This window comes from Carettochelys insculpta, chromosome 7 (assembly GCF_033958435.1).
Source record: "Carettochelys insculpta isolate YL-2023 chromosome 7, ASM3395843v1, whole genome shotgun sequence".
NCBI lineage: Eukaryota > Metazoa > Chordata > Testudines > Carettochelyidae > Carettochelys > Carettochelys insculpta.
This window is the reverse complement of record NC_134143.1, coordinates 33,664,234-33,685,475: the sequence shown is the minus strand read 5'-3', so window position 1 is coordinate 33,685,475 and position 21,242 is coordinate 33,664,234. Positions and strand designations below refer to the sequence as shown.

The 21,242-nt window shown below is 48.3% G+C and overlaps 1 protein-coding gene across 3 annotated transcripts; it reads right to left on the bottom strand.

Annotated features, from left to right (window-relative positions):
* Positions 1-7,915: 7,915 nt before the first annotated feature.
* Positions 7,916-20,733, bottom strand: TYSND1 (trypsin like peroxisomal matrix peptidase 1). 3 transcript variants are annotated; one of them, XR_012646218.1, is made up of 5 exons: positions 19,281-20,733; positions 17,237-17,367; positions 15,628-15,813; positions 10,437-11,228; positions 7,916-9,625 (listed from the first exon to the last, which is right to left on the bottom strand). XR_012646218.1 is itself a non-coding variant. In XM_074999496.1 (4 exons), the coding sequence occupies exons 1-4, from the start codon at positions 20,423-20,425 to the stop codon at positions 11,011-11,013; spliced, it is 1,680 nt and encodes a 559-aa protein (XP_074855597.1). In that variant the 5' UTR covers positions 20,426-20,733; the 3' UTR covers positions 9,638-11,010. The 3 variants fall into 3 exon arrangements, 1 of the variants encoding a protein (XP_074855597.1); XR_012646219.1 differs by lacking the exon at positions 15,628-15,813; XM_074999496.1 differs by lacking the exon at positions 7,916-9,625 and having other exon boundaries at positions 9,638-11,228.
* Positions 20,734-21,242: the final 509 nt, after the last annotated feature.

Sequence of the window (21,242 nt, the reverse complement as noted above, 5' to 3'; positions counted from 1 at the left end):
CACTTGTAATACAACAAAGAATGGATTCCAATTTCAGGTGGGCAATAAACAGCAGGAGCAGATGGATGAAGAAACAAAGAGCCCATTTTCATGCTAATAGTCTTAGCAATTAAAAACTAAGGAAAGAGACAAAGAGAAAATGATGGCATTGTCTCTGCACAGAACTGTGTTTCAAGTTCTGTATGAAGTGTTGATGGAGCTTTGCTGAGAAGAGAAGCTATTCATCTTCTCAGAGAACAAGGACAGGCATATAATCAATTAACACAGGCAATGCTACCTGGCAGCAGGGAGAACTTCTCCTGTAATTAAGTCAGTTTCCCAAATTCGTGTTGCACTGAGATAGAAATAGCTAAGTGGTTCTCCTTCAGCAGGGTTCATATCACACTTGCCAGATTAGAGTGCAGCTTCCCTTGGGCCTGAAAGAGTCAGCCCTACTGAGAGGAAATAATCATGCAATCCTAGGGCTGGAAGGGACCTCAGGAGGTCATTGAGTCCAGCCCACCTGCCTAAAGCAGGATCGACCCCATCTAAATCATCCCAGCCAGGATTTTGTCAAGCCAGGATGTAAAAACCTCCAGGGATGGAGATTCCACCACCTCGCTAGGTAACATATTCCAGTGCCTCACCACCCTCCTGGTGCCATAGGGTTTCCGAATACCCAGAGCTTTTTTTCTGCCAGAACGCCATGGAACAGTGTTCTGGTGCTTTTTTCCTGGCACTGCCGTCGCCATTTCGGAAGGCAGCTGGGCTGCACTCCCCGTTTGCCACATGTGGTGGTGAACAGGGCAGTGGGCGGGGGGGGCGCAAAATGGCATTAGAGCCTCACACATGAAGCGCCCCTTGGCCTGCTCTGCACATGTGGCTCCAGTTGGGAGCCGTGCACCTCCCCCGGTCCTGGCGTGTCTTCTGCAGCTCCATGCTGGGAGCCACATGGCTCCAGCCACCCTGGCGCCAGCGGCCTGGCTCAGTCCCGGAGGCCCGGTACGATTCTGGAGGCCCAGTATGGTGCTTACATGGCTCTGACGTCAACTCCGCTGTTGCCAGTCCTAAGCCCGGATGAAAAAGGAGGAAGGTTGGGCGTCGGGCTAGCAACTCGATCTCGTAAAACCTACCAATTGCTACAGAAACAACAAGTGCAACCAAAAATTTTGGTATATTATGGGAGGAGGTAGAATTATTTGCAGCCAACCGACATCGCTGGCAAGCACTTGTTGCCCAATGCGTCCAGATGCACAGGCAGACCTAAGTCTAAGTCAGAATAGCGTGGGTACAGAAACGGCTTTATATTTATTGTAAAAAAGAGTAACATCGCAGGCAATTTCCCATTTTGTATGTGTGCATCTGATTGTTCCTTCTTTGCCCACATAAGCTTATGCGCCCAAATATGTTAGGCTATAAGGTGCCACGGGACTTTGTATGGTCCTTCCTAAAAGGAGTATTTTCCATTTGTCCTCATTAAATTTCACCGTTTTCTTCAGACCTTTTCTCCAGTTTGTCCAGCTCACGTATTAGAAATGTTTTAGGGCTAAGGATCACAATGGAAGGTGTGGTCTCCTCCCAGCCAGGAACACAGGCTAAACAAAGCCTCAGACTTCAATCCACATATCAGGAATTTGAGTCATCTGGGAATCTGCCCCTGGGGAAATGCCCCAACAGGCAGCCCTTCACTGAGTGCATGCTCAGGAGGAGAGAGCTTCCCTCCACACACCGCCAGGCTATAAACACAGTTCTGGCCGTGACCATCTTGACTCAGTCCTCAGACCACTGATCTCATCCTCCATCTTGGCAGGCACATCTGTGCTATGAACTAAGCCTGTATAGACTGGGAATCCATAGCCCAGAAGATGTATTTTCAGCAACTTTCAAGATAGCAGCTGTTACCATCAACTGTAGCCTACACCATGAAATTTGATTTGTGTGTGTAATTTGACCGCTTTAACAATTTTTCTCTCTCACCCTATGCTTTGTCCTTTCTTAATAAACATTTAGATTTCAGAGTCTCTAGCGGATAGGCACAGTGTGCTGTTTTGGGTAAGATCTAGGTATATATGGACCTGGAAGAATCTTTGTGGCTTTGATGAAATAGGTTTTCATAATCTCACCTGCATTAGAAGGGGTACTAGTTTGGGCCTTGAAACTGCTGGAGAAACTGTGGAATTTGCTTGTGTAACTTCTGGCTGGCCAGAAGGGCTAGCAGAGGAACTTTTGTGACTGGGTTGGTTTGCCTCACTGGGGAGGAAACTCCAGTCTGGGCTGTATGTGGCCTGGTTTTAAGCAGTTTGCCCAGGAGAGGTTCTTTCAGAAGTGACCCAGAAACCTCTCTATCCATTACAACGCCGATGCAGGAATACCACAGAAAGAGACCTAGGGTCAGCGTAGAGAAAAAGCTAAATGGGTGTGAAGAGTGGGACACTGTTTCCAAAAAACAGTTGCAGCTGATGAAGTGGGTTTTTGCCCACAAACGCTTATGCTCCAAAAATGTTAGTCTATAAGGTGCCACAGGACTTTTTGTTGTAGTTGCAAAAAAAGTAATTGTCCAGGAGGCGATTGCTCCAGGAAGCTCCTGCTCAGCAGGACTCAAGCAAGCTGCCTGTGACTGGTCCCCACACCACTCCAGAAATGCTGGCTGGCTAAATGCAGGCACCCTGCGTGTAGAAGCAGGGGGTGAGGGGAGTGCTCTAAGTACCACCCCCATTGGCCCATTCCCAGCCAAGGGAAGCTGTTTGGACAGTGCTTGGGACAGCAACGTCAACAAGGAGCTGCCTCACCCCTGCTCCCAGGGGCTGCAGACTGCCTTCCCCCACTGCTTGCATCCAGCAACAGCATGGGGCCTAACTGAGGGTTGTGATCCACTGGCAGAGGGATCAGGATCTACCAGCTGCTCACGACTGACAGGTTGGTGGCTAGTGCTTTGGCCACTAAGGCCAGCACAGCAGCAATGGGCTTAAATTACGGCACCAGAGGTTTAAATTGAAAAACCTGTTTAGTGATTAGGGTGGTTAAATACTGGACTGAATTGCCAGGGAGATTTGCACAATCTCCAGCAGCGACACTTCTTAAAGCAGCTTAAATATCACTGGCAAGAATGGTCTAATACTTAGTCGTATCCTGAGTGCAGGGAACTGGACTGGAAGAACTCGATGCACCTTCCAGTCCTATGATTGTATTCCGCTGGCTGAGCAGTTAAGTCATGCACCTGGTTACACAAATCATACAGTTGTCCCACTCAGGAACCACTACACAACCAGAGGTGGCTGAAGGAATACAAATTACTACTCATTAAATCAAAAGAACATTGGAAGCAATGCCAGATTTTATTTTCAGGCATGCAAAGCTCTCTCCAGCATTATAGTTGGAGAGCATTTACTCTTCTCTGTGTAAGGTTTAAAGGACAGTCTATGCTGTTCAGGAACAGACCCTTTTAAATGACTGGAATACCCACAAAGCCACAGCTAATCTCAGACTGCCTCCTGAAACAGAATAACCATTGCAGAGGATTACAATGGATCAAACATCTGTAACTCATTATCAAGCTGAGCCTGCCCCTTTGTGGGTTAGCTTTAAGGACAGCAGCTCCATACTAGGAAGAGGAGTAATTATTGCAATGCCAGGCTGCTACTATTAGCTGAGTGCAGATGACCATGGCTTCCTAGAAAGGGAGAATTTGTTTTCTTCTAGGAACATTTGTTGTTTAAAGAAACTCATTCTGCTTCTGTATGACAGAGGAAGACTGAGATGACTTCAGAAATATTTATTGCTCAAGAAACACAAAACCCAGATACTTTATGAACCACCAAGAAAAGTTGTCCACTCAGGTCTTCATTGCTTAAGGGCTAGCAAGCCCCAAATGGATATTTCTCAAGCTGACTCCAGGAGGCTGAGAGAGAAATGGGCTGCACATGAACTTGCCAAAGGATCTAACCACAAAAGCAGTCAATTTACTCCAGCTGCACCACAGCAAGATTCAGTTTTGCTTTTATACCCAGGGCTTTTTTTCTGCCAGAAGGCTGCAGAATGGCATTCTGGCACCTACCGGACAGGTAGCCGTGTCAGTCTGTAGCTTCAAGAACAACAAGAAGTCTTGTGGCACCTTATAGACTAACATTTTGGAGCATAAGCTTTCGTGGACAAAGACCTGCTTCATCAGATGCATGAGTGGGGGGAGGGGGGTGGTTTCAGAGGGGTATTTAAAGAGTGGGGTCCCAGTAAGAGGGAGGGCCTGAGCTGACAAGGTCTATCCAGCAAGGTGGAAATGGCCCAGTTATCAAGAGTACTTATCAAAAGAGTTAAAAACAAGTCAGATCAGGCAGGGGGACGTGAGCCATTGTCAAGTCCAATGGGGAGATATTAACACCCTGAGCAGAGAAGCTGCCTTTGTAAGCTGCGAGCCACTCCCAGTCTCTGTTTAATTCATGGAGTCAAATTTGCAAATAACTTGCAGCTCAGAGATTTCTCTCTCCATTTGATTTTTGAAATTTTTTTGTTTCATTGTCACCCTTAAATCTGCCACTGAATGTCCAGGGAGATTGAAGTGTTCCCCCACAGGCTTCTGTACCTTACAAGACAGGCCTTGCAAGCAAAACAAGAGACCATCACAGACAGCCCCCACGTAAGGCCTCTCCAGCGCATCACTAGGGATCTGCAACCCATCCTGAACAATGATCTTTCACTCTCACAGACCTTGGGAGGCAGTCCTGTCCTCGGCTACAGACAGCCTGCCAACCTTAAACAAATCCTCACCAGCCACTACAAATCACAAACCAGCGACTCCAGGCCTGGAACCAGCCCTGCAACAGTCTTCACTGCCAACTCTGCTCACGTATCTACACCGGTGACATCATCACAGGACCTAACATCAACTATACCATCAGGGGCTCCTTTACCTGTACATCTGCTAATATAATATATGCTACAATATATATGCCAGCAATGCCCCACCGCAATTTACATTGGCCAAACTCAGTCTCTCCATAAAAGAATAAATGGACATAAATCAGACATCAGGAACGTTAATGTACAGAAGCCTGTGGGAGAACACTTCAATCTCCCTGGACACTCAGTAGCAGATTTACGGGTGACAGTCCTGAAACAAAAAAATGTCAGAAATCAAATGAAGAGAGAAATCTCTGAGCTGCAATTTATTTGCAAATTTGACTCCATGAACCATGGATTAAACAGAGACTGTGACTGGCTCACAGCTTACGAAGGCAGCTTCTCTGCTCTGGGCGTTAATATCTCCCCATCAGACCTGACAATGGCTCATATCCCCCTGTCTTATCCGACTTGTTTTTTCCTCTTTTGATAAGTACTGTTGATAATCGGCCATTTGCACCTTGCTGAATAGACCTTGTCAGCTCTGGCCCTGCCCCTTTACTGGGACCCCACTCTTTAAATACCCCTTTGAAACCACCACCCCTCCACTCAATGCATCTGATGAAGCGGGTCTTTGCCCACCAAAGCTTATGCTCCAAAATATCTGTTAGTCTATAAGGTGCCACAAGACTTATTGTTATTCTGGCACATGTTTCCTGGCTCTGCCACTGTCATTTTGGAAGGTGTCTGGGTTGCGCTCTCTGTTCACCACATGTGGCAGTGAACAGGGCGGTGGGGGGATGGAGAAATGTGGCTCAATAGACCCACACATATGAAGCGTCCCTTCTCCCCACTCTGCCCGTGTGGTGCAGCTGGGAGCTGTGCAGCTCCGCTGGTCCCGGCACGTCTTCTGCAGCTTCACCCAGGAGCCACACAGCTTCTGCTGCCCTGGCGCCTGAGGCCCCGCGCAGTTCTGGCGGCCCGGCGTGGCACTTGCACAGCTCTAGCTGGAGCAGCCTGTGGTGCCAGGTCCGTACCTCACCGGCATTCACTTGGGAGGAGGACTGGGGGTACCTGGCTGCGGGAGAGCGTTCAGTTGGGGGGATCAGGGGTAGGTGCTTTTGGGGAAGGGGGAGGGCATTCAGTCGGGTGGGCTGGCGGTGCCTGGTTCTGGGAGAGGGGAGGGTGTTTATTTACAGCAGGGAAGAGGGGCTAGAGCTACAATGGGGGGGTGAAGCTGCGGGAGACTCAGGCCCAGCTGGGGGGCAGTTAAGCCACCCAGGGAGGTGGCTCAGACCCCGACAAGGGGCGTGGCTTGGGTCCTGCATGGTGTGTAAGCCACTAAGGGGGAGCGAGCTAGGCCTTGGAGTGGCAGGGGTGGGAGGGGGTAGTTTGGAGCTTGAGTTTCACCCTTTTTTCCCCTAGCAAAAAACCACTGTTCATACCTGTTTGTCTTCCTTCCCACAAGCCAGTAATTCCAAGTGGAGCGTCAGCGGTGAGGGGTACCACAGGAAGCTGTACTTTTCCCTTCAGACAGACCTATAATGCATGATTGGAAGAGAAGAGGAAGGCTCCTACCGCAAGAGGCAGCAAGAAGCTGTATATTCATTACCACTTTACACCGAAATATCTACTCTTTGTTACCCACGCAACCAAAGTTAGGCTTACACAGACATATCCACTGTGAAGTCCATACAATGGTTTAGTACAGGGATTGGCAACCCCGGTACGCACGCCAAGAACAGCATGCAGGCCTATTTCTATTGGCACATGGGCTGGGTTGGGCGGAGTGTGCATGCCACGGGGCTACAGGCTCCACATGGGGATCGGAAGCCCTGGGTGGGAAGAAGGACGTGCAGGGGCCATGCCTGACCCTTTGCTCAGGGCTGGGGAGAGCAGAAGGTTGCTCACAAACAGGGCTCCAAATGCTTCTGGAAGGACGGTGGGCTGCCAGCTTTGGAGCCCTGCCCCAGCTCAAGCCCCACCCCCAGAGGAGCACCAGGTATGCCCCCCACCACCCCCCAGGCTCCCTGGGACTGTTCCCAGATCACTTGCACCCACCCTGCTCCTGGCTACCTGTCTTGGTGCACTGCCACAGCCCCCAGGTCCCACTGGAAACTTTGCCTCAGGAGCATTAATGGGGTGCAAGGTGAGGGTGAGGGCCATGGAGCAGGGGAACCAGCCTAGGGGATGCATGCTGCTTAGTCTCCTGGCCCTGGGTGCACCTCTGCTTTGACTGCTGAGGGAGCTAGAGCTAGAGGCGTGGCGTGGCCTCCCCACTGCTCCCAGAGCCGGACCTCGAGCTGCGAGCTCTGCAGGGGAAGGTGGAGGCAGGTCTGGGGTTCCGCTGGAGTCAGCTAGAGGTGCTGGAACTTGGAAAAGAAGAAAACCTAGACTCTGCAGCCACTAGCAGATTATACCACCCTTGCAATGGTGAGTGGGGTTACATCTACATGGCCTCTGGTGCAGCCACAGTGCCCCCCTCCTCCTGCCCCCACCACTAGTTGTCCCCTCAAGCAGGGCTGCTCCACTCTCCCCAGGGCAAGTCTCCCCTGCAAGAACTTCCTTGTGCTCTGGCCTCCCTTGGGCTCATTTGGGTGGTGGGCGGCATGGAGCTGGGTGTGCACCCTGCCCCCACAGGGATGCCTAACCTGACAGGGGTGCAAGGCGACCCTCTGCACACCCCAACTGCGCTCTGGCTCCCCACCTTGCCAAACTGCAAAACTGTGCTCTGTTGTATTCGCCTGCCCTGGGTGCATGGTTAAGGGGGGAGTCTTGCAGAGGAAGAAGGGAGGTGTTCTTGAAGTCTGGCTGCTTTGGATCAGGGGTCCCTCTAACTTTTTTCATCCTTTAAACAAGCACCTTGTATGAAAGGCTGCCTAAGATTACAAGGGATTTCATCACAAAAATGAAAAGAAAACGTGACTTGTGACCCCATCCCATGCCAAAACCCAGGAGGCAACTACGACGGCCCCCCCTCCTTTTCAATGATTTTAATTGAATGTGTTTTGAAGGTGAGCGGAGCCTGACTCTTTTTTGAAAGCTGAGGATTTGTAAAAATGAGTGCAACACTGTGGCCAACCCCTCCGCTAAACCGTAAAACTGCACGTTTATTAATGAAGCTGTTGTAAGTAGGACTATTAGCAACTTTAAAAAGTAGCACTGGCGCTCAGACCATACAGAGGTCAAAAGGTCAAATTTCAGTATTCCACCGTGGAAGGGAGGCTGATCCTTGGTGCGGTATGTAGTTTGCAGGAACAGATCCAGCTTTACTTCATCATAAGTTAATGACCAGCTGTCTACTTCCAAACAACTTTGTTGTACATGCAGCCCCTGCTTCGTAGAGGGTGTTTGGGGGGGAAGGGAAAATCCAAAGAGGTCAGAGATACTATCCACAGACAACATCAACCACCAGCAACTGGAAAAGGTTTTGGTGCAATTATAAGCAAATAACTGAACCACTGCTAATATACTTCGGACACAATGACTAGAAACGATGGTTCTACGGTGTATACTTTCCAGTCCTTATATCACACATTTCAATACATTCCCTCCCATGTTTGTACACACTGCTTTTATTAGAGGCATAAAACCTGTATCTGAACAGTTATTAACTTTGCAATCAGATCCAAACTAGGAACCTTAGGCCAATCTCTGGTCTCCCAAGCTAACAATTTTACTTCAGCATCCTTGAACAGGGGGAGAAGTTTAATCATAAATGCATGCTTCACTTTATCAGACTGGCAAGAGCAGATGGATCTGCAGTTTCTAACAGATCGCTAGTGAACAAATTCACATTCTTGTGATCATGGAATAGGGTGCTGCAAGCAGTTGACTCAGTTCAACCTCAAGCAAGATTTCTAATCCCCTGCCACCCCAACAGACAAAAAGAGAATATACATGAATAGCAATAAGCTGTTAACAAGTCTTGTCATCGCTACTGATGTTGGAGTATGAGTGGCATCCAGTGGCCACAAGAGGCATTTGATCCGAGTATGATTACTTGCCTCTTCATAGAGATAAAAGATTGGATAGCAGAAATAAGTCTCCAAGCTGAAATTTGGCACTACAAGTTGGCACTCCAATGTGTTTGGCACCAACATGTTTACTTCAGGCCTTTTTGTGTTTTAGATAGTTGGGCAAACTTGATCGAACACCATGAAGTCTCCCCCACATCAGCAAAGCTGCGTGCATTATAAAACACTCTCCTTCTGCATGCTTCCACAAGGAAGACTCAGTTCTGCTTCTGGAGGAGCCTTGCCAGTAGTTGACCTAGCAGGTGCAAACCTCCAGATACAGACATTTCCAAAAACTGTAGCTTTAGCCCACCTTAGCTACGTCTACAGGTGAAGCCTACATCGAAGTAGCTTATTTTGATGTAGCGACATCGAAATAGGCTATTTCGATGAATAACGTCTATACGTCCTCCAAGGCTGGCAACGTCGACATTCAACATCGACGTTGCGCAGCACCACATCGAAATAGGCGCTGCAAGGGAACGTCTACACGCCAAAGTAGCACACATCGAAATAAGGGTGCCAGGAACAGCTGCAGACAGGGTCACAGGGCGGACTCAACAGCAAGCCGCTCCCTTAAAGGGCCCCTCCCAGACACAGTTGCACTAAACAACACAAGATCCACAGAGCCGACAACTGGTTGCAGACCCTGTGCATGCAGCATGGATCCCCAGCTGCCGCAGCAGCAGCCAGAAGCCCTGGGCTAAGGGCTGCTGCACACGGTGACCATAGAGACCCGCAGGGGCTGGAGAGAGCGTGTCTCTCAACCCCTCAGCTGATGGCCACCATGGCGGACCCTGCTATTTCGATGTTGCGGGACGCGGATCGTCTATACGTGCCCTACTTCGACGTTCAACTTCGAAGTAGGGCGCTATTCCCATCCCCTCATGGGGTTAGCGGCTTCGACATCTCGCCACCTAACGTCGATGTTAACATCGAAATAGCGCCCAACACGTGTAGCCGTGACAGGCACTATTTGGAAGTTAGTGCCGCTACTTCGAAGTAGCGTGCACATGTAGACACGGCTCTTGAGATACAACAGTACCACTTGTAATATTAGTTTCAGTAACAGGAAATCATGGTATGAGCAGCAGAACACTTCCAGAGATTGAAAATTCTTACTGAGCATAGTCTCTACCAATGGTTTATATTAACTAGAAAAAAATGGAGAGGTAGAAATGTGTAAGGTAAATGCATTCATGTTTAGAGCCAATGCATGCCTTTTCTTCAGAGCAATAGTCTTGATTTTCCTTCCAGTACTCCGTAGTCAGCATTTAAAGCTGGACTGAATAGACAGAGGAAACAACCGCTGAAACAGCTGAACAATAGGAGACAGCATAAGGATTAGCCAATCTGTAGAATATCTGTGGGTTTATAACACACTAGAGGTGCTCTGAACTAAAAGTGAGCACACCCACAGCTATGCTTCAATCTTCTTTCCTGAAGGAGACATTAAAGATGGAAGAGTTATCAGATGATCCTCTACCACTACACAGTATTATTCACCTCTGTGTTTACACCTAGACAGGACTTTAAATATCTCACACAATACAATACCATGGCTTCAATTGTGTTATGGTGGGGTTGGCGGGGGAGAGAAGAAGAAACCTGACTTCAACATATTTTCCTTGCACCCCCAACATCTTGAGCAATTCATCTCCCTCCATCTGACACTAAGTACTTCCAGAAAATCACGCCAGCCTTTAACTAATATGAATGGCCAGGCAATCACTATTCTTGCCTAATAAGCACCTCCCAACAATGAATAGCCAGTCAGCATCTACAGCTGAAGGGAACCGCAATCCTGGGGACAGCACTTCCAGGAATGAGGGAGAGGAGCCTGGCATCATCCTAGGAACTCACCTAATGTAGCCTGGCAAGCAACCCATGGAATCACTGCAATTCATTTCTATAGTTTTGTTCTGATTGGTGCCACCCAGTATAACAGCTGCTGCACGTTTTGTATTTTCACTCAATTCAAGCAGATCCAGCTGTAACACCACTGATTTCAAGATAGCTGATCAGCCCCAGGGACTCCATGTCTTCAGGTAGACCCTGGAATATTCATAGCCAACGCCATAGCTACAGATTACACACAATGAAGTACATGAAGTCCTCCTTCTATTCCCCTAGAGCATCCTGCTCATAAGAGAGTTCTGCCTTTCTTCTGAGATGGCCAGCCTCACAGCTTACTGTGCAGTCCCTCTGTGGTCTTTCTTTGGAGCCTCCACACTAGTCGGATCCTGTTGTTGGCCCTGTTCAGCTCCTGAAAACTATGCAGGTCTCCAGTACGGCTGTACTCCAAGACTGCTGGCTGTAGAACTGTGATAGGAATGCTGTAATTCAGGTGAGGGTATGTAGCTCCTACACTGTTGTCCTTTGTGTTGCTAGCAACAATCCCTGTATGTGGAAAGGAATAAAAAGTACAGTTTATGAACTTGCGAGTTGCTTCAGAAACGAGGAATTAAAAACGTGCCATCAAACAATGGATAGATTGCAGGACCCAGACAGAAACAAAATGTGTCATTTGCTACTTTGTATCAAGCACAGACAAATCTTATTCCCTGAATTTAGCTATCAGTACAAATAAAAAAAATCCAGAATAAGATTTCAGACTGCAAACACAAAGAACAAAAAATGATGGTTAGCATTTAAATATCTATTTATATCCACACCAGCTGATTAAATATTTACTCAGGTTTGCAAAGTTCTAGCTGTTTTCAGAGAGGGAAACTAAGGCACAGATAGTTAAGTTCCTTAGCCAAAATCTACTTAAATAAAGGAAAACTGGGACTAGAATCCCAGTGCAGTGTCACCATAAGAGAAGCTTGCAATAATGAAAAGAAATAATAGGGAAAACAGCATTATGTTTTCTAGCTTCCAAAATGGAATTGCTAACACAAAAAGATACAAATACTGAACCCTACCCTGGACATAGCACACTCTTTCTATTGAGGAAACAGTTACACTAAATAATCAGGTCTCACAACAACAACTGGCAACTGAGTTTTGTGGTTTTAACTGCATAGAGGGAAGGAACTTCTAGCTGCATCTCATTGGCCAGCACATACCACCAGCACTTCAGACAGACCTGTAGAACTCTAAGCCGATTAAAATTTCAATCATAAAAAATTGTATTCCCCTCCCACTGACAGGCAACTTAGGCTGTGTTCCCGCACAGCACTTCAATATTTAATGTAAGGAGTCCTTTGTAACAGAACAACACAAAATCTCATAGTTAGGCACGCACTTTGCTAGACTGCAACCTCAGAACACAGAATTTAAGGCTTAATCTCCAAGTGTAGACCAGGTCTAATTTAGGTGACTTAAGTCAATTTTCTAAGCAATCAGTCCACATGACAGGGTCTGTTCTGCCAACTTCAAGGGCTCCTAAGGTTGACTTTTAAACTCCTTTTCAAGAGGAGTAATGCCAACTTCAAACTTTCATGGTCAACCTTAAGGTAGTGTAGATGGAATATTGTGAAATTAGACTTTCTTGGCCTCCTGAAGCTGTCCCACAGTGATCCAATGAAGCCACTCTGACTAATACTTTCAGCTCTGCTGCACTCCAGGTGTACGACTAGATTGCTGAGAACTGCCAGCAAAATAAAAGGAAATTTCGCACTGCATTTGTATACCTTTTGCAACAATTCTTTTGGGAAGAGGCTTTTCTGACATTTGGCCAATCCACACGGGGCCAAATGTCAGAAAAAACCCCTATGCTGTGCTACCCCTCCTGCTCCTGACAGGCAGATCTCTTCCGACAGATCTGCAGTCTGGATGTGCGCTCTGTCGACAAGACTTATCTTGACAGTTTTGCTGGCTGAAGTCGGCTGTCTAGACATAGCCCAGGTGTGCAGGAAACAGCCAGAAAAGTTTGAGTTTCATTTCCAGTGTAGTGAGCAGAGCAGGAGGCACACCTCAGCAGCACATCTGGCCATGAATTCCTAGGGTCACAGATGAGCTCCAGCATGGAGCATGCAGAAGATCCAGGACCTCATTACTCGGGGGTAAGGGGCAGGGGAAGAGACACGGCACGATGAAGCTGTGTTGACAAAACTATGAAGCAGCAAAAGAAATGCAGACATCTACACCATGATCTGACAGGCCATGGAGGAAAAAGGGTACATGAGGGAACCCAGCAGTGTCACATGAAAATAAAGGAGCTGAGGCAGGAGTACAAGATGACAAAAGGAAGCAAAAGGACATTCTAGGTCATTGCTGCAAACACACCATTTCTGAGAGTGGCTGCCTGGGATTCTAGGTGGGACCTAGCAGGTGAATGGAGCAGCTCTTCTTACCAACAGTCTCAAGCTTTTTCAACTTTGGATCCCATCCCCTCCCTCCCACCGGTGTGTCACGAGGGACATCAGCATGGGATGGCTGGGAAGGGTGCAAGACACATGCATCTTTAGTGATGCTGGTCTGTTCAAAAAGCTGCAGAACAGGATTTTCTTCCCAGACCAGAAAATCATCACTGGAGATGTGGAGATGCCAATAATAATCCCGGGTGTTTCAGCTTAACTGCGGCTCCCTTAGTTCAGGAAGCCATACAGTACAGTGTCAGTCTGGACTGCAGTAAGGAGCAGTTCAACTACAGGCTGACCCATAATGATGGCAGTGAAATGACCCTGGTACTCCACCAATGCCTGCTACACCATGAAGAAATACCTCTTGCAGTTTTATGGACTCTGTGGCAAGGTGGTCTGGTGCCGAGATAGGGAAGTGCATTCCATCGATTGCCCTACCACACTCAGGGAACCCTATCGGTGCAAAACCGTCCACGATGTTCCGCACATCTCCCAGAGTCGCTGTTTCAAAGCACAAGGTGATTGATAGCCTCGACTACTGCATCACAGCAGCCCTCACTGTAAATCTGTCCACTCGGTATTGATTGCCCACTGAGCAGCAGCTGGCTGGCACTGCAAACTTTCACAGAGCTATTGCAACTAGCTTCTGAACTGTCAGAGCAGGTCTCATTTTGGTACCGCAGTGCTTCTGAGCAAGGGAAAGCAATTCACAAAGCTCCATGAAAGGGGCCTTGTGCATGTGGAAGTTTTGCAGCCTCTGCTGATTGTCCTATTACCTGCAGAACAATGTGACCTCATCAGTCTGAGCTCGTTTGGTAGCACCAGAACCAACCTCCCATTGTATACTAAGTATCAAGTGCAGCCAGCATGTCCCCATTACTCCTCTCCAGTATTTCACAAGCACATATGTTCCTGTCTTCCTGGGAGTCTTCATTCCTCTGACAGCTGCTTAGGCTCTGCACATACCACAGCACAATGGGTGAGGCGCTCATAACACTTGCCACAACAGCTTGAAGCTGTATAGATTCCATGCTAGCCTTGCAATGGCGTCTGCAGGGATAAGAAAAAAGGGCGCAAAAACACTTTTTGCCAAAGGGAGGGAGTTGAGTCAAGTGCACTATGAGAGGCTGATGAGACATACCCAAAACCACTCATGGCACTTTTTTGCCCCATCAGACAATGGGACAAAAAAACCACAATGCAAAAGGGAAGCAGGAACTGTGGGATAGGTACCTTCAGTGCACTGCTGACAAAGTTAAGCCTCGGATCGGAGGGGTAGCCGTGTTAGTCTGGATCTGTAACAGCAACGAAGGGTCCTGTGGCATCTTATAGACTAACAGAAAAGTTTTGAGCATGAGCTTTTGTGAGCAGAGACTCACTTCAGACTGGCAAACTTAATGGGCACACACTTCATCAACTTTCTGTGCAAGTGTGGACATGCCCCCTCGACTTTACAAAATCAGGTGCTACCCAACTGAGCTTAAATTCAGCCTTATTTCCTAACGTAGACATACCCTGAAAGAAACGGCTACAGTGCAGCAAAATGTTGGCAGGAACTGTGCACAGTTTTGCTACATTTCCCCAGTCCTGGCTTGGAAGCTCAGCAGCTATTCCAGCCTTGGACAGTCCCCTGCCCAGCTACTCTGAAAATTCAGTGAAAATGTCCCGTGCCAACTCTCTCATTAACCAGCTACCAAGTGGGTGAACTGTAGAATTTTTGAGATCTGCATAAAGAGATAGCAAAAGACAACCAAAAATCTTTTTCCTGGTTACCAGACTCAGAATTTCAACTATGGTATCAGAGTAAAGAGGGTATTAACTTGCTTAGGCCTGAAATAAGAAAGGTTTCAGCTAGTCACAATGCAAGAGGAGTACTAGTCTCCCGTGAGGAAGTATTGTGCAGTCAATAAAACAACACCAGGAATAAGGAGACCCAGATGCTATTCCTACCTCTGCTGACAAATATCAAGTGGTCCTGTAGCACCTTAGACACTAACCAAGTTATTAGATTATGAGCTTTTGTGGACAAGACCCACTTCCTCAGATGACCGAGCAGAGAAAATGGCTCTTACCCACGAAAGCTCATGACCTAATAAATTTGTTAGACTCAGCACTACAGGACTGCCTGTCATTTATGAAGCTGCGGACTATCTACCTCTGTTGACCTGAATGAAAGTTTTCGTGTCTTCGATTAGAAATTATCACCACACTCTAAAGGGCCACTGAAAGAGTTAATTTCTGTGACACAATCAGAAAGTCTAAGATGGAAAGCTTTACAGAAGCCTCAGGTATCATCCTCTTATCCTACCATTTTACACAATGGTGGCCATTTAACAATGTGTGTAATCTTTGTAAAAGAAATGTCTTTCCGGAATGGGTGGTCATGAGAACAGAGAAAGCACCCAGCAGCGTGATTCATTACTTGACTGGCCACGCCCCTCATTTGGGGTGAGGAGGGGAGATAAACTGAGACCAAGCATATTATTTACCTAGGAGCTTTCCACTGTTTGTAGAGAGAAGGGCTCCTCCACTTGAGCCACCATGTACTGCACAGGTCGTCTGAAGCATCACTGGCTTGTCATCTACAGTGACCACAGCTGATAAGATTCCTGATGTCACAGACGGGCCGCAGCTCTGGCCAAATGCACCAAAACTAACAATAATCACATCTTCTCCTGCACAGAGGAGACAAACAGCAGCAAGAATCAGAATCAGGCAGTGCAAGGTATGGGAGGTAAATAAAGGGGAGAATATGAGTAGTCAGTAAGAAGCAGAGACTGACAGGCTCTCAAACAGATTTTCCTGACTTCTTCCATTACAGGCAATGAGAGAACACAGACTGTGATCTTGAAGCAGAATGTTTGCCCTTTACTGAAGGGTCAGCAACACAGAGAATCATTATAGCAGGGCTTTTCTGAGTGCCAATATGGAGCTCCAGCCCACCGGGTGGCAGGAGACACTAGCTCCGCCCCTGTGAGCTGGCTGGGGCGCAGAACCCTGCTGCTAGCCCCAGTCACAGGAACCCAAGCTGGGGCCAAGGGAACCCCAGCAGCTCAGGGGCTGGGAGCCCTGCCAGCCACTCCAACCCTGGGGACCTACCAAGTTGGTGCGTATTCCCTCACAGCGGGGAGCTGGCTGGGCTATGGAGCCCCACTGGCAAGGGGGAGTACCTGCTTCTTTCTTTACAAAAAAGAATTGTTCATTAGGGTAAATTTTCAGAGCACAAATGGCAATTAGGTGCTTAACTGCTGTTTGTAGCTTTGAAAATCTCCCCTACTAGCTACAGTAAAGACAACTGGAGTTCCCATTTTCTGCTTATATTTGTAAATGCCCTACATCCCATTTTATTATTCTTTTGTCCAGGTTTGTTTTCCACAGTTTAGTTCAGATAGTATGTCAATACAGCAATCAACTGCTTCCAGCAACATACAGAACTTTACCATGCTGGTAACAAGACACAAAGGCTTCACCACCCCGCAGAGGCAAAAACGATCCCTACAGTAAACTATAAGCCAAGCCCTTTCCACAGCGTATACTGTTGACCATCCTTGAGTCAGTTTTCAGGACATGGGACTGCCTACATATCCAAGTGGAAAGTGGATGAAGACATTTGATGCAGTGTCTTACCTAATCTTTAGAGAAGCTCAAGTGTATCACATCTATCTGTGCTCCCTTCCTCTGCTTTGCACTTTATTACAGGTCTTAAACCTGATGACTCCATGCAAGCATGCAAGACACTATCCTTGGACACCAGAAAGTGTTTTATGTAGCGGGAACGCTGGCCAGGACACTGACTTGGAAACAAAATCCCAGTCTTTTGATTTGCCAATTAAACAGCCAAATAAAAAGGGACATTTCATAAATGCGTTTACCTTGCAAAGTAGCAAGCAAGATGTCAAGTTCAGCTAAGCCTTGCGGTTGTACCCAAGTCTAAGTCTTGGCCATGTGAAGAGTTATTCTAAAGGTAAGTGTAACCAGACAATCATAACCACAAAGATCTTCGCACTTTCACTTCTCCAGCTGAGGATTCAGGCCCAGTCAGACATCCAACTCGTGACCAGCAAAGCTACAAGCAGGATGATAAAGAAAAACAGTTACCTGCACAAAACTTGGAAGTTAAATCCGGTTCTGCAAAACAAAGCAAGTTTTCTTCTAGGTCTACCAGTGCTATATCATATGGAGAATCATCTTTTGTAGCAAATACCACTTTCCCTTTAACGGCACAGCTCCTAAGAACAAATATAAACAACGTTTCAGTGCAAATTATAAAATACTAGTTTTAGAAATGAACACAGACTCCAAATCTAGTAAGATATTGTATTACCAGGTTCATTCCTCCAAGTTTGCCATGAAATGAAGTTCACCCACAAGTACGAAGGATTTAACTTTTCAACAACTATGGGCAACCCCCATATCAAAATAAAATAAAAAGGTAAAATAAAGCAGGTCCCAAGCAGATTAAACATCCCATGTGCGACATACCCTACCACCTCAGCAATCCACCTGGCCCCCTATGTGTTGCAGTATCACATCCTGAAGAGCACAGCTGTCTTCTGGTCAGGACCCTCAGTTCTGAGTAGAGCTCCAAGCTCTTTTACTGCTGCTGCCTCAGTTCCTCTGCAGAAGTGCTCAGGCAGTCCCCACCATCCCTTTCACTGGTTATCAGGTGGGTACAATGGCATTAGGGTGCACTGAAATTGGAAAGCAACAGAAAAGGGGCTTTTAAACCCGCTTGTCAACTTGATAAAGCCTTCAGCAACATGAAATGTCACCTAAACTGAGACTGCAACCCACATGACTGAAGAAATATTTAGTACAGGAAGTGAGGGAAGGCATGCATCAATGAGTGTGCAATACAATTTATGCAAGAGTTGTGCTGGCAGAAAGACTGCCTTCTGGAATTAAACAAACACAAAAAAAGGGATCTTAAGAATGCCATCTGCACTGGGTATGACCATGAGACAGGGACCTGGCCAGAGAATGAAAATTCTTCAGAGCAAGTGGTGATCTCAGACTCCCAAATCACTGCTTGCCTTAGACTATCAACAGCTGTCTCTGTTACTGAAATTATGACTACAGCAGGAGCTTGATTCAGAATAAAGGTATGCATGTAAATTTTCAGACTATAAGAACAGTCTCCTTTTGTACAGACATTCTAAAATATTTTAGTTTCTAAAGTGCCACAGGAATACTTCTTATCTCCACCACAGGGGATTTGCAGAAGCCCTCTTGTAGCTTTGAGGATTGTTGTCTCATTTGTCTCACACATCTGAGTTTAACTCCTCCCACCCCCACCTCAAACCTCCAGTTGCACCTGTAGGGTATTACCCTTATAGGACATCTATGCTACTCCCATGTGAGCCATTACGTGGCAGTAGAGAGGGACAGATGTCTAGAGCCTAGCAAATCTGTGGTGATCTGCAAACAGTCTGCAGACATGGATACAAATTTTGTATCTGTGCAGGACACTAGAACTGCTCACTCTGGGTAACTCTATATGAGGGAAATAAGAGGATTTCAGATATGCAGTTCTAGCTATGGCATCTGCGTACCTAGAATCGATGTACTGGAATCAACTTACTCCCCTTGTGAAGACGGAGCCTCTATAGTCTCATGTGGATGTTCCTTACCCCATGCAAGGGCATTGAGTACAGGGCTTGACAGCCGAGCCCAGAGAGATCGATTTTGCGGAGTCTTCACCAGATGTGATCAAAGAACAGGCCTCAGTGATGCATAACACTCTCTTTGACACTGCTACATATGGGATCCTCTTGTTGGCATCAAGGTTCGAAAGCTAGCTGCATGCTGGTCCTGGCTCATACTGTACTGGTTCAGAAAGGCACAGTATGGCATGGTAAATAAAAATTGGATGTGCGCTTCCAAAGTTGGGTCAATTAGCATTTGAAATGGAACATACCATCCATTTCACATCTATTACCCAGAACCAGCTGGTTCCTTGGAAGTCTGGATAGCACTGTTTGTTAGATGAACAAGAGTTTTACTAGAAACTTCAAAATGGTAATTTAAGGAGGAATATAGAATGCAGCGTGTGGCACGTCACAGATTATTGCATAGCCATGTGGATTGTGCTGTTCTATTTACTGACTATTAAACAAAAACAAAAACAAGAGCCAGAACTTACTTTTCAAGGCCATGCTGTAGCCTTACACGGACTCCCAAGGCTTCATTCACAACATGTCGACAGGTCACCACTAGCCTTGAACTGACCAGCACTCCAGATCCCCACGTTCGACCACATTCCACCAAAACCACTGAAGACAGTGGTGCAGGCCCAGCCCTGATTGCCACTTTCTCATTTGGCTTAGAAATCAACTGCATGTGAGGCCACCAGGTTTTCACAGACTTTCCAGACTCAACCAAGAAGCTCCTGATATTCTTTAAAATATGGCCAAGTGAACAAACCAGTGTCAGTCCAACCCATTCATTGGCCTTCCAACAAAGTGGAGCCACGATTATTCCAACTAGGTTGAAACTGTCTCCAGAAAACACAAAAACTCCTCCTCCTTCAGTGCCAGGTAAGCAACGAGCATCAGTCAGAATAAGGACGTTGCCTTCTCCAGCTATATTACTCACTATCCCTTTACTAAGGGTGTTCATGAAAATGTCTGGGCAATAGGAACCAAAAGGGGAGCCACAGGCAAACAGCGTGTCACCTTTCTTTAGTGACTTGGCCAGCATGCAGCTCACTTGAGCTGTATCAGGAGAGTTGATGTCTGGAATTTCCAGCAAAGCAAACCAATGCAGATAGAGCAAATCATCCAAAGACGCCCCATGTTCATCTTCACTCCCAGAGAAATGCCACTGATCAGTATGGATCAAGATTTTAGACAAGGTGTCTTGGAATTCTGGGCAGGGCACCACCATGAGGAGCTTGGCCTCGTGCTGCCTGAGGGTGCCAGGAGACCCCTGTCGGTTTGAAAGGGGATTGAACCCCAGAACTGGGCTCCAAGCTTCCAAATCTTTGTCCAGCACACCTGCATCATCCCCTTTCCTTCTACCGCCTGCAGCGCAGAGAACCTGGATCTGAACATCGGGGGAGAAGTGGTTTGCCAGCAGGACTCTGCTCTGGAGCCCACTGTCCCGCTGTGCTGCCCGTACCTCCGCCGAGAGGAAAGGAGAGAAGATGGCTCCATGGCACAGCACAATCCCTGGACTCCGGCTCAAGATGACCCCACTGCAGCTCCCAGGTCCCTGGCCTAGGGTCCCCGCGGAGCTCCCCCGTGCACTGATGACACAGCAAGCCCCCTCCCCAGACAGCAGCGACATCTCCAGCCGCGCCTGGGCCGGGGAGTCGCCCGCAAGGACTAGACCCCCGAGAAGTGCGAGGCACAGAGGGGGAGGACGCGGGCGCGCCGGCCAGGAGCAGAGCGCGAGAGCAGGGCGGCTGTAGGAAGCGGCGGCCTCGCCTGGCCAGCAGAGGAGCGCACCTCGCTGTAGGACGCGCGGGAGCTGGCACCAGCGACTGGCGGGGCGCCCGGACCCCCGCCGCGCAGACCTGGCGCGCGGTAACCTCAGCCCGCGGGGGAGGGGTGGCGGCTTGACGCCTTTCGGCAGCCAACTTCCGCAAGCGCGGCCCCGCGCCGCTACCCTCGTTAGCTCCGCCCACGGCCACGTGACGGTCCCCGAGCGTTTTGTGTTATTGGCCCACGTGTCCGGAGCGAGTGGGGATTGGCTGTAGTGGCTCAGAGGGCCACAGGTCCTGCGTGGCGGGGGCGTGAGTTCGCCTCTAGTGGCGCGTTGCCTGCTGGGAGCTGGACCCCGCTCCGGCCGTCGGGGTCCGCCAGGCGGTAGCCGCGCCGCCGAGCCGGGTGCGAATTGCCCGAGGGGCGGGCCCGCGTGCGGTAGGGGAAGCGGCTGCGGCTGCGGCTGCGGCTCGGACAGTGCCTGGCTACCCGCCGTGCAACGCGCCGCAGCCCGGGGACAAGCTTCGGCGCGTCGGAGCGCTCGGAAGGCCTGTGCAGTTGGAAGGGGCCTCGCCCGTCCTGGCTCTCTGCGCCTTCCCGTGAGCCACGTACGTGTCGTCCCCACCTCCCCCGCACGGGTCCGAGTCCTGCCGGGCTTCGGCCTCCATCCCGTCCTGCGG

Excerpts from the sequence above, each read along its gene's own strand:
- TYSND1 (XM_074999496.1), bottom strand. The coding sequence starts at position 20,425 with ATGTCGCTGCTGTCTGGGGAGGGGGCTTGCTGTGTCATCAGTGCACGG. Across the intron at positions 17,368-19,280 it reads CTACAGCATGGCCTTGAAAA|GAGCTGTGCCGTTAAAGGGA; the intron begins GTAAGTTCTGGC and ends ATTTGTTCTTAG. Across the intron at positions 15,814-17,236 it reads AACTTCCAAGTTTTGTGCAG|GAGAAGATGTGATTATTGTT; the intron begins GTAACTGTTTTT and ends TCCTCTGTGCAG.